A 13,911-nucleotide genomic window follows, 5' to 3' on the forward strand; every position below is an offset into this window, starting at 1 on the left:
TAGTTCTGTATCCTGTGATTATCTCTCTGTCTTTTAATGAGCCTGTGCTTCTGGACCATGAACTTAAGAATTTCTCAGTTTTTTTCTTCCCCCTCTTAGGTGGGACAGGATGACTAGACTGGGCTGGAGTTGGCTATTTCTCTTGTTCCATATGAAATAGTAGACATACTAAAGTTAGGTGATTCCCTTATCTAGATCATTTTGGCTCTGATAATACTCCATCAGTTTAGGCTATAATTGACTAGTTTCTCCATAAGGCAGACCTCTGGAATATTTTTAAAGGATCCCTTTTCCCCTCTCCATGCCTGAAAAATGAGAAAATTTTTCTCCACTATTTGCTAGAATTGGAAACTGGTCCAGTTCCAGAGGTATAAAATTCAGGGGGCTCCCCTATAACTACGTCTCTCTAGAGTCTTTAACTCAGAGTTGTCCACTGAGTCTCCAGCAGTTCATCATAGTTCAAGTTTTCCAACTTCAGCACTAGTATCCATGGTAGTTTCCTTTTATGAATCTTTGCTATGTTAAGCTGTGATTTGCTCTGGTCACCTGTGTCTGTCCAATATGTGGGCAGCAATTTGCCCTGTGTCTTCCCTTTCTTACATATTCAAGAAGAGTTGTTGGTTTTTCAGTTTGTTCAGCTTTTTCATGTTAATACAGAATGGTAACTTCCAAACTCCTTTCACTAGGAAACAGGATCCCCTAACCATACAGCTTTTTAATATAGAAATCAGTGTGTGAATAAGGTTCTTTGCGAATTAATGTATGTCAATTCAGATTGAATAGTTGTATATTTTCTTTAAGTATAATGGAGCAACAGGAAATGCAAGGTGAAATTGCTTTCATTAATTTTTTTTATTTTCATTTTTTAAAAATACTTTAAAATTGTTTTGATTGCTGATTTTTGTCCTATCTTTCTTCATGCAGATTTGAAACCAAAATAGATTCATTTCATGTTACCGGCTTACCAGATAATTCAACAAAACCCCGCCTCCTGTCTTCACTGGATGATGCTACATCACTCTTCCAAATTGTTTTTGAGATAAATCCATTAGATGAAACTGTTGCTCAAAGGTGTATCATAGAAGCTGAACCTTTAGAAATGATATATGATGCAGTAAGCATTTTTTTTATTCCTAAGTTTTAATATACTTCAAATTGCTTTGAGTTTGTGCCTCATGTTAAATTTATTTTAACAGAAAACAGTGAATAATATAGTGGAATTCTTCAGACCTCCAAAAGAGGTAAATCTAGCACAGCTCACTTCAGTAACTTTGACAAAACTTGAAGAATTTCGTGATAAGACAGCAACAGGTAAATGCCAATATTACCATTGATGTATTAAGTACTACATCTTGTACTAAACTTTTAGTAATGTTAAACTAATTTTAGTAAGTTTGCTTTAAATTTAATTTCTAGATAAGCTACAATTTAATTGAAGCTAATTTGGTAGTTTTATATTTAAATTCAAATATAATGCTAATCATGTCTTACATTCAGGTCAAACCAATTAACCACATTCAAGTTAATTGCAAAATTTTGTTAAGCTATTTAGAATTCTGATCATGACAGAAACTGTTCTGTCATTTTCCTTTCTTGTAATAAGTTCCATATTTTAATATATTGGATTCAAAAAATAAAAATTTGACCCTTTTTTATTCTTTTGGAGAGTTTGTATAAAATTGGGTGTTATTTCTTCCTTCAATATTTGACATAGTTTAACAGTAGAACTATTTGGGCTTAGAGATTTCTTTGTGGTACAATTCACATTACAGATTATGTATTTTTTAAATATATAAAAGACTATAGAGTTGATCTCTGATTTTAAATCTTTGTGATTTCTTGACACTTGCTCCCTGGCTCAATATGGGATAATTTAAAAAATGTTCCACATATGTTTGAAAGGCATATATTTTTCATATCTATACTTATCCTTTAGGTCACATTTGTTTATCTTGCATTTCAGATCTGGTACATCCTTGCTGGATTTTTTTCCCTTCTTATGTCACCAGGTTCTAACAGCTATTTAGAGAAATAAATGAAAAGTACCTAACTGTGAATATAGATTTGTCTATTTCTTGTAGATCTGACATTATACACATACAGCAATAAATTTTTTTCTACTATGAACTAAATCTTTTATCTGAAGTCGACTGTATTTTTAGTAATACTTGTTTCTCTTTATGGTCTTTTCATTTTTTTTCTGATATTAGTGTGGATATTCTAGGTGTCTTTTGGTTAGAATTTACCTGCTATATGTTTTTTCATTCTTTACCCTGTATCTTTATTTTTAGAAATGCCATGTCATCAATATAATAGTGTGATGTTTTTCAATCTATATTTACTGTCTTTTTTTCCTTTCTTGCTTTCCTTTGGGTAAATTTTAGTATTACTTTTCTTCTCCCAATGTAAACATTCTCTCTCTCTTCCTTTACTCTGGTAATTACAATAAACATTTTTCTCAAGATAGAAATTTAATAAAATAATTTTTACCATTTCCCAGTCATTACAAGGATTTTAGAACACTTGAACTCTTTATCATCATCATGAGTAGAATGCTAGTTATTTTTTTGTTCTACTTGTCTTTTGTTTAACTTCATAATTTTTTTTGAATAGTTATGTTAATTTATAATTACCTACATATTAACTATTTTCTTTGCTTTTCATTCCTACTTGCACCTCACAACTTTTATGGAATTATTTCCATTCTGTTGGAAGTTCATGTATAAATTTTTCTTGAGTGAGAGTCTGGCAAACTTTGTTTTTGTTTTTCATTTTGTTTTGGTCTTTGTTTTGTCCTTAGTTTTGACTCTATCTTTATTGGATATAGAATTCAAGGCTGGCAGTTACTTTTCCCTCAACACATTGAAATGACTGTTCTTCTGTCTTTTTAGGTGCCAATGTGTTTGCTGCTTCTTTGTAGATTATCTGTTCTTTTCTTTTAATTTCAAGGACTTTTTATCCTTTTTATTCTAGTTTCAGTGTGATATATCCACCTGTGGACCAATTGGAAAATTAGTAGGTTTAAGGAGTTTTAGAAAGTGCATCTGGAAAATTTGCCATTAACTCTTGATATATCTTTTTCTCTTCTAGAACTCTGGCTAAATATATTTTAACTTTTCAAATTCTGTCAGTCATTCTTCTGTATCCTGCTTTCTTTCCATCTGTTCTTTTTTTTCTGTATTACATGCTGGCTAATTTTTTTTCTTTCTTTTTTAACTGTCAAATTTATTTATTGTATTTTTATTTTTTATTGAAGTATCATTGATATACAATCTTATATTGGTTTCAAATGTACAACACAGTGGTTCAACAGTTACCCATATTATTAAATCTTCACCCCCACTAGTGCAGTCAGTATCTATCAACATAGAAAGATGTTACGGAGACATTGACTATATTCTTTATGCTGTACTACTGTCCCTATGACTAACTTATATTGTGATTACAAATTATTGTGCCTCTTTATCCCCTTCACCCTCTCTCACCCAGCCACCCCGACCTCTCCCCCTTGGTAACTACTAGTCCCTTCTCAGTGTCTGTGAGTCTACTGCTGTTTTGTTCATTACGTTTTGCTTTATTTTTATATTCTAAAATAAATGGAAATCCTATGGTATTTGTCTTTCTCTGCCTGGCTTTTTTTTACAACACCCTCTAGACCCATCCTTTTTGTTGCAAATGGCAAGATTTCTTTTCTTTTTCTTTTTATGGCTGAGTAATATTCCATTGTATAATATGTACCACATCTTTATCCATTCATCTATTGATGGACACTGAGGTTGCTTCCATAACTTAGCTATTACAAACATAGTGTGGTGATAAACGTAGAGGTTCCTATATTTTTTTGAATCAGGGATTCTGTTTTCTTTGGGTAAATTCCTAGAAGTGGAATTACTGAGTTGAATGGTATTTCTATTTTTAGTTTTTTTAAGGAACCTACATACTGCTTTCTACAGCAGTTATAGCAATTTACATTCCCACCACAGTGTAGGAGAGTTCCCGTTCCTCCACATCCTCACCAACATTTATCATTTCTTATGGATAGTGGCCATTCTAACTCGTGTGAGGTAAAAGCTCCTTGTGGTTTTGATTTCCATTTCCCTGATGATTAGCAATGTGGAGTATCTTTTCATGTGCCTGTTGGCCATCTCAATTTCTTCTTTGGAGATGTGTCTGTTCAGATCCTCCACCTATTTTTTAATCCAGTTATTTGCTTTTTGGGTGTTAAGGCATATTTGTTATTTATATATTTTGGACGTTAACCCGTTATCATGTGAGTCATTTACGAATGTATTCTCCCATACTGTAGGATGCCTTTTTATTTTGCTGATGATGTTATTTGCTGTACAGAAGCTTTTTAGTTTGATGTAGGCCCATTTGTTCATTTTTCACTGTGTCTCCCTTGCCCGAGGAGAGGTATCCAGGAAAAAAATGCTAATACTTATGATGCAAGAGATTTTTGCATATGTTTTCTGCTAAGAGTTTTATGGTTTCATGACTTTACATTCAAGACTTTGATCCATTTTGACTCTATTTTTGTGTATGGAGTTAGACAATAATCCAGTTTCATTCTCTTCCATGTAGCTGTCCAGTTTTGCCATCAGTTATTGAAGAGGCTGTCTTTTCCCCACTGCATATTCATGGCTCCTTTATCATGTATTAATTGACCCTATATGCCTGGGTTTATTCTGTTCCATTGATCTTTGGATCTCTTCCTGTGCCAGTACCATACTGTTTCGATTACTGAGGCTTTTGAAGTAAGTCTTGAAGTCAGGATGCATAATCCCACCGGTTTGTACTTTCTCAGGGTTGCTTTGGCTAAACGGGATCTTCTGTGGTTCCATATGAATTTTAGAACTATTTATTCTAATTCATTGAAGAATGCTGTTGGTATTTTGATAGGACTTGCATTCAATCTGTAAATGGCTCTGGGTAGGATGGCCATTTTGACAATATTGATTCTTCCTATCCATGAGCATGGGATAGGTTTCCATTTATTGGTGTCTTCTTTCATTTCATTAGTGTCTTAGAGTTTGTAGAGTACAGGTCTTTTCACTTTTTCTTGGGCTGACACGTTTATCATTATGTAGTATCCTTCTTTGTCTCTTGTTACTTTCTTTGTTTTGAAATCTATTTTGTCTGATAAAAGTACTACTACTTCTGCTTTTTCTCCCTATTGTTTGCATGAAAAATCTTTTTCTATCCCTTCACTTTCAGTCTTTGTATGTCTTTGGGTCTGAAATGAGTCTCTTTTAGGCAGCATATAGATGTGTCTTGTTTCTTTATTCTGCCAGTCTGTCTTGATTGGTGCATTCAGTCAATTTACATTTAGGGTGATTATCAACAGATGTATACTTATTGCCATTTTATCAATTGTTTTCTGGTTGTTTTTATAGCTCCTTTCCGTTTCTTTCTTTCTCTCTTATACTCTTGTTATATGATGGTTTTCTTTAGTGTTGTGATTGGATTTTTCTTTTTAAATTTTTTGCTGTATTTATTATAGGCCTTAGTTTTGTGGTACCAAAGGTTCAAGAATAGCTTCCTTACTATATAACAGCAACTATATCAAGTTGCTGATTGCTCTCTTTCAAATGCAATCTAAAAGTACTTTTTTTCTTCTTCTTCCTTCTCCACACTTTATTAGATGTCATAATTTGCAGTATTTGTGTATCTCTTGACTGATTAGTGTATAGTTGATTTTGCTTCTTTTGTTTTGTTTTAATTTCATACTTGCTTGATAATTAATTGCTTTACTACCTTTACTGTGGGCTTATTTTCATTGGTGAAAGCTGTTTAGCCTTCAGAACATTTCCATCTACAGCAGTCACTTTTACACATCCTGCAAGGCTGGTTTAGTTGTTACAAATTCTTTGAGCCTTTGTTGATCTGTAAATTGTTTAATCCCTGATTTAAATGTAAATGGTAATCTGACTGGGTAGAGGATTCTTTTGAAGGTCCTTCTGTTTCAGTATTTCATGCCACTAGTGCCCTTCTGGCCTATTAAGTTTCTGCTGAGAAATCTACTGATAGCCTGATGGGGTTTCCTTTATAATTCATCTTTTTTCTCTCTCTGACTACATTCAGTACTCTCTCATTAACCTTGATCTTTGAAATTTTAATTATTGTATGTGTTAGTGTTGTCTTCCTGGGGTTCTCTGTACTTCCATGACCTGAATGTCTAATTCCTACCCCATATTGGTTAAGTTTTCAACAATTATTTCCTCAAAGAGACTTTCTATCCCTTTGTTCTCACTTCTCCTTCTGGTACCCCTGTTAGGCAAATATTGTTTCATTTGGATTGGTCACACAGTGTTCTTATCATTTTTTTGTTCCTAGAGATCCTTTTTTCTCTCTGTTCCTTAGCTTTGTGTTGTGTTCCTGTTTTCTAATTTCCGTATCATGAGTGTCTCCTCTACTTGCAGCAATCTGCTATTCTTTTGCTCCTTTGTGAATTTCATTTCAGTTACTGTTTTCTTTAGCTCTGAGTGGCTCTTTTCAGGTCTTCTCTCTCTTTGTTGAAGTCCTTCCTGAGATCTGGAATACTTTTCTGTAAAGCAGTGAGCATGTTATGATTTTTACTTTGAAATCTTTATCAAGAAGATTGGTGATCTCTGTTTCAATTAGCCCTCTTTCTGGTATCTTGTCCTGCAATTTGGTTTGGAACAATTTTTTCACCTCCTCATTTTGTCAGGTTTCTGTGTTTCTTCCTTTGTATTAGATGTTATGCTGTTATGCTTCCTGGCCTAGAGAGTAATAGCTTTTTAAGAGATGTCCTGTGGTACCCAGAAGCTCAAAACTCTTTACTCTTCAGTGCCTGGTTCTACTTTGTCGGAGCCCCAGTTGCTGTTGTTTTTCAATGAGCAGGGCTGCCTTTCTGTGTACCAGTAGTGGTCTGAGTCTATAGTGCCAGTGTGTTGTCTCAGCTGCATTTGTGATCAGAGCAGAGGCCTCTTTTGGGATCTCTGAGGGCAGTGGTGCCCTCTACCTGCACTGCAAAGATGCTGAAGCTTCATGGTTAAATTTGTGGGTGGGGCTGTTGTGCAGCTCTGGGGCTGGACAGTATGTGCACCACTGGGTTTGGACACCCACAGGGAGGAAGGAGCTCTCTGAGCTGACTGCTGCAGGCACCTCCCAAGTTGGGCCAAAACTTGGAGAGTCTCCCTCTGCCTGCCATGTAGTAAAGTCTGATGCTGCTGCTGAGCCAAATGGGTTGGTCTGCTAGTAGTGCATGCATGGAGGTGCCTCTGAACTGAGTTGCCAGCGAGTGGGATGGAGCATCGGGCTCCTGAGAGTTCCTGACCTATTGGGCCAAGGGAGGGCTGGAGAGGTATCTCCCACTTGCCCTTCTAATGAGAGAGCTCCATCCAACCCTCAGCCTGCTGGTACTTCCTCCCCCCAACTGCTGGTAAACTTTCAAAGTTCCACCTCTGCTTTGAATCTCAGGACTGGTGGAGCATACCAATCCTCCATATGCAGCTACAGGTTCAGCCTCCCAGTGTTACTCCTGTCCCTGGTGTCCAGCTCTGCTATTCACCGGGACCCAGTGTAATGTGGACTCGTGCTCCCAGAGCATATTTCCAGGGCCAGGTGTGCAGTGTGCAGAGTTCCTGGGCTCCTATCACCTTCCCACTCTGATCCTCTTACTTGTGGGCTGGGATGGGGGGAAGGGTTTGGGTCCTGCTTGATTGTGGCTCTGCCACTTTACCTTTTTCTGTGTGGCCTTCTCTTCTTCCCCAGATGTAGGTAGCTCTGTCTGCAGTCTTCAGCTTATTTTCAGGTTTAATTGTATCTGCTGTAATTTCTTCCTTTATGTGTTTTTGGGAGGAGGTTTCCGCCTTTCCTTCCTACTCTGTGCTGGCTAATGTCTTTTAATTTATCTTCTGATTTACTGAGTCTCTTTTCAGCTGTGTCTAATATGTTATTAAATCTTTCCTTTGAGTTTAATTTCAGTGATTGTATTTCTCATTTTAGGGATTCTGTAGTTTTATATTAAAATCTGTTTTGTCATTCGTTGTGTTTCTGTTTTTCCCATGGATATCATCTAACCTGTCTTGTATCTTTAAATATCGTAAGTATAGTTATTTCTATATTCTGTCTGACCAGATAATTCTCTCTTCAAGTAGTTCCATTGTGTGAATATAAAACTTTTGTGCTTTTCTCTCACCAATTCTGCTTTTATTGGGACTTGCTTTTTGTACTTGGTGATTTTTTATTGTGAGCTGCTCATTTTTCTGGGAAAATTATTTGGTAGAATTCTCTGGAATGTAGAATAAATGGACTTTCATCCAAGAAAGTTTTATTTTCTTTTGCCAGGTTTTTGGGCATATTGGTGGGACCATTTTAACTAAAATCATTACTTGAGATATTTTAGAATGCCAAGAAAATGCTGGCTGTATATACATTTTTGGATTGTACTGTGGTTATAATTCATAGGGATACAACCCCCTTCTTCCAGGTTTTATCACAGCCTTTCTTTGCATTCCACTGTGGGTAGGTTTTAAGAAGAGGTAGATTTTTTAACTTCCTCATTATTCTTACCTTGAATGTGTACCTATTGAGATCCCACATTTGTGAGAACCCCTGCTAGACTAGTAGTTTTTCTATTTCTTATGCTCTAAGGCTATGAAAAGGAGTTCCCAAGTGCAGTTACCAGGTGCATAAAATGGTCTCAGGATAAAATTTTAGGGGCCCCATTTAAATCTGTTAGCTTACTCCTTCAATTTAATTTTTGACTTGATAAATCCTTACTCAGTGTTTATTAGTAGTTTTCTGTTGATGTTTGTTTTGTTTTATATTCAACATGTTTTGTTGCTTTTAGTAGAAGAGTAAGTCTGTCTACCTACTCATTCATAGTACCAGGGATGGAAATCTAGTTAAATGTTTTAGTTTAAGTTCAAGACTTCATGTTAAAATTCATCTTGCTAGATTGGCCCATTTTCCATCTTTTGTTGTGTGTTTAGTCTTGTCTTTGAAGATTTAGATAAATGGATGTCATTTTCTGGGTATCAGATACCATTCAGTATCAGTGACTGTGCATTGAGAAATCATTCCAATTTTGTTCTCAGTTATATTTAATTAGGAGTGTACATGCAGTGTAACAAGTATTTTTATTTTTTATTGATAATATTTTGCTTAAGGCCACTTAAATACTATTACTAATTTCATATTTTAAGATTGTGCTAACAGTTCATATGTTTAATTATTCTCTCTGAGTAATGTGTGAAAACTATTCATTGTGAAGATTTGAATTTTCTGCAGGTCTGCTGTATATTATCGAGACACAGAAAGTTCTTGACCTCAAAATTAATTTGAAGGCTTCATATGTTATTATTCCACAAAATGGAATTCTTAGCCCTACATCAAATCTACTTCTTTTGGATCTTGGTCACCTAAAGGTATATACTAATAAAATTTGTTTTACAAAATGGCAGGGTGTTTCTTTGTTTAAAATCTATTTTGTTTCTTAGACAGTTTGATTTGGTATATTGATTTTTAGCTTTATGGTAGATTATAGAACTTTAAAAAATCTTCCTTTTTAGTAAATAAAGTGCACTTTCACTTAAATAAGTAGTTTTCCTACATTTCTACTAGCAAAAGGAGCAATTGAATTTTGCACATCGGAGTAAACCTAAGAATTATATTATAGACTTTGAAAGTAATGCTTGAGGAGTTTATTTCTTTTTCAATTTAAGTGGATTACTTGATGAATTAAAATATATTGAATGGGAATACATTTTGGAAATAATCAAATATGTCTTCATGCTTCTGAAATTTTTTGTGTATGTAACTTTACATACTGACATTTTAATATTTCTATTAAACAATCCTAAATTGAGAGTTGGTCTTGCATTTACCTAAGTCATATCCCTTTCAATCTAATTATGTACATTGTTCTTCTTCAGTTTTAAGTAGATAATAGATTTTTTCTATCTTTCTAATCTGCCCTGTTCAATATGGTACCTGTCAGTCACATGTTGTTGAAATTGATTAAAAAAGAAATTCAGTTCCTTAGTCATATTAGCCACATTCAGTTGTTTAATAGTCACGACTCTTCAATTGGTAATTGTGTAGACACCTGTTGGATTTATATTTGTAATAAAATTTATACAGCTAATTATTCCTATTTCATTTTTGTTATAGAAATGGTTCAAGAGGGTAGGGAATCGAGTTCTGTGACCTTGGGCAATTTGCTTAACCTTCTGCCTAAAATTCATTAGCTTTCAAACAGTGTCAAATTTTGACTCACATGAGCTGTATAAAATAGAGGGAAGAATGTTAAAATACTTTAAAATAGACATACACACATGTAAATGTCTATGTATGTGTGTGTGTGTATATATATATATGAATGAATACAACCTTTATATACTGCTGTATTTTGATCTGCAGATTCTTTAAGTGAAAAAGTACTATGCATAATACACCAAGAGAGGGGAGATACGAATATAACTTGCTTGTATCACATAAGTGGAAGAGTTGGTACTAAAATTAAGCTATCTTAATATTTAATTCTGGGTTCTTCTTATTATAAAGCTATCTAAATGTCCTCATGTCATAGAAACTTTGTAAGCTCTATGTCTCTTAATTTTGTTTTTAATAAAAAGACTTATTAGATTTAAGAAAGTATTAGAAGTATTATTCTGGACTGGCTTGGTTCCCTATTTTTAATATAGATAACTGAGAAATATAACTTAATATATATAAGTTCATTTTATACCTGTCTTTCTCATTGTACATTTCAGAAATAAAGACATTTCTAATAGTCCTATAATCCGTATCAGCTTGTGAGTTTATCCTGTCCTATTACACTTTTAAATTATAGTCTGAAAGATAAAAACTTTATATTTTCATTTTGAGGTATTTTGCATAATCTAAACTATTAAAATTAACCTAAAGGTGACGAGCAAAAGTCGTTCAGAACTACCAGATATGAAACAAGGTTGGTCCAAACTTGAAGAGATAATGCATAGAGCGTATGATTCTTTTGATATTCAGCTTACAAGCATACAGCTGCTTTACAGCAGAGTTGGTAAGTACACAGTGAAGTATTTATTGATTTGTTTTGCTGAAGTAATTAACTAGATTTTTAGACAGGTTTTTTTTGAAGACCGTCATCCTAAATATGTTAGAAATTAAAAATTTTTGAATTCGAAGTAATAGATATTTCCTAGGGACAGTTATCTCAACTAGGAGTAATTGTACCCCTCAAGAGACATTGTCAGTGTCTGGAGACATGTCTGATTGTCACAAGTGGGGAGTGGGGGCACTACTAGCATCTAGTGGGTGGAGGCCAGGGATGCTACTGATCGTCATATAATATAGAGGAAAGCTGTTCCACAACCATGTCAATAGTGCTAAGATTGAGAAATCTTGCTCTAGATCAGTGTTTTCCAACCTTCTTCAAAGGCTGGAAAACATTGGCATACACTGAAAATGATATTTGTATTACACAGTGGGATAATCAGAAGAGGTTATCAATGCCAGAGGCAGCCAGCCTAGGAACTCTTGACAGCCAGGGCCATAATCAGCCACATAGGGATGGAGGAAGGTCACTATTTTAGACATACCTTTACCCCATTCACTTTGGTATACTAATCCAAAGTCTCTGGTCCAGATCTAGTTTTTTTAGATTAAGTCAGCAGAGCCAGAAATTCACTTACCAAGAGCTACTAAAGGTAAACAGAGATCCCAGGCTTAGTCAAGCCCTCATTATTTACCCTGTGTCATATTGCTTCTGAATTCCTGGAGTGTTAGTGAACATTCAAACAATTCAACAGAGTTGGATTGGTCGCTCTTTAAGAGCTCCATATGTATGTATATGGTTAAAATTTAATTACCTGAGTTATATAATAAAAGGAGAAATAATGAGAACCCAACATAGTGGTTATTAAAAATGTTAGTTTATATAGGACTGGGATTTTTTTTTCTTTAACTAAATTTGCTTTAGGATATTGAACTTGCCTTCTGTTTTATCATATTCTGGTTAATAGAGAAGAAGCCCAGAAGTGAAGTAGATATACATTTTTATAGAAAATTCTTAGATATTTTTCAGGAAATAAATACTATGTTTGGTATGTTTAATGTATTTTGGTTCACTAGCTTGCCATAAGCCATACTTAATATTTTTTGTGGAAAAAAATGTAAATATTTCATTATCATTGTCTGAAAATTCTTGGAATTTATTGGAATTATTTTTGGTAAGTATTAACTATTAAATATTTAAACTTTTTGATCAGGGTGTTTTTTTGACATTGGGTGTGCTTTATGTAATTGTCATAGACTGTTGATAAATACTGAAACAAATACTTTAAATATCTCATTTTTTTAATCTAAACTGAGAAGTGAAGGAAATATTTCATTTAACTTAGTACTGTTGGAATTTTAAAAATTGTAATAGAGTCCATTTTACTTTTTACTACCTATCTCCACATGTCTAATTTTTCACTAGTTTGGTTTTGTTTGAGGGTTTTATGTGACTCATGGACTTGTTAGGTTCAAATGCAGTAATGTATATGAAAATGCATTATATTATACAGATCCCATTAATCTTGTTAAAAATTTTAAAACTTCTAATTATAAACATGTCTTGTAGAAAGTCTTGACAATACAGAAAAAGAAAAAGATCATCCTTTATCTTACTGCTTGAACATTGTTGGTATTTCAGTATATATCCTTTTGGTGTGTTTTTCAATGTATGAGCCTACGAGTATATAAGATGTGCTTGTGTAGTATTGATGAATGGCAGTATTTGCAAATGCATTTTTTACATAATCTTTGTAGTTTCATATCCTGATTTTCCTTTCATTTACCAGTACTATTTTGGGCACTTGAATTCATGATTTTCATTGGCTCTCTAATGTTCTAAGGCTTGCTGATCATTTCCCTTATTGAACCTGTAGGTTTGTAACACACTACAATAAATGTTGCCAAAGGGTCACATGTTAGCAGACCTGGATATAAATCTCAGCTTTATCATTTACTAGCCTTTGACCATACACAAGTATAAGTTCTTCTGAGTCTTAGTTTTCTAAAATGAGATGATCATACATCTTTGTGAATTAAATGAAAATTCAAACATTGTCTAGAACAGTGCCAGTTATAAATTATGGATAAATGGTAGCTTTTATAAGTTAATATGACAGAACTGTGCTTTTCCCTACCTTTTCATTATTGCCTTAGAGCCATGTTGTTTTTTTGGGTAAGGTATCTTTTTCTTTAGTGATTGTCAATGGATACACAGTAGATTTGATTAAAACAGTGTTTTTGTTTCTTAATAAGCTTTTTCCCTATTAAGACAGAGTTTTGAAGCAGTAGAGTGAAAATAATGAAAAGGAAAATAATTTACTTACTAATTGTTTGTACCTGGGATTGTGGCATTTAGATTTACCTAGATGTGGGAAGATTCCCCCCTTATTATGAAGTGTTTAACAATGAAGTAGTATTAATATTAGCCTTTGGTTTAGTGTTTTTCAAATTTATATGTGTCAAACATACTGTTTTCTATAATTAGGTGATAATTGGAAAGAAGCACGAAAACTCAATGTGTCTACACAGCATATTTTGGTACCTATGCACTTCAACATGGAACTCTCTAAGGCTATGGTTTTCATGGATACAAGGATGCCCAAGTATGTATTGTCTGTTTCATGTGATTGTAGATTTTCTCAGTAATTCTGTATCTAATGAAATACCATATTTCATTGATTCTTTTTTTCCTGTAGTAAAATGTGTATAACGAAATTTGCCATGTACAATTCATTGGCTTTAAGTACATTCATATTATTGTGCTCCTATCACTACCATCCATCTCCAGAACTTTATTTTCCCAAAGTGAAACCCTATACCCATTAAAACTACAATGCCTCACCACTCCCTACTTCCAGCCCATGGAAGTCACCATTTTCTGTTACGTCC

The 13,911-nt window shown here is 34.1% G+C and overlaps 1 protein-coding gene across 3 annotated transcripts in view; it reads left to right on the forward strand.

Moving 5' to 3' along the window:
- VPS13A (vacuolar protein sorting 13 homolog A) overlaps positions 1 to 13,911 on the forward strand; it is a 233,046-nt gene that overhangs the window by 54,579 nt on the left and 164,556 nt on the right. For all 3 annotated transcript variants that reach the window (XM_017674002.3, XM_017674001.3, XM_017674000.3), the window contains exons 18-22: positions 925 to 1,114; positions 1,197 to 1,311; positions 9,256 to 9,392; positions 10,894 to 11,026; positions 13,508 to 13,625. In XM_017674002.3, coding sequence (XP_017529491.2) covers positions 925 to 1,114; positions 1,197 to 1,311; positions 9,256 to 9,392; positions 10,894 to 11,026; positions 13,508 to 13,625 — 693 coding nt within the window. The remainder of the gene's footprint in view (positions 1 to 924; positions 1,115 to 1,196; positions 1,312 to 9,255; positions 9,393 to 10,893; positions 11,027 to 13,507; positions 13,626 to 13,911) is intronic.

The sequence above is a fragment of the Manis javanica genome, chromosome 2 (genome assembly GCF_040802235.1).
Source record: "Manis javanica isolate MJ-LG chromosome 2, MJ_LKY, whole genome shotgun sequence".
NCBI lineage: Eukaryota > Metazoa > Chordata > Mammalia > Pholidota > Manidae > Manis > Manis javanica.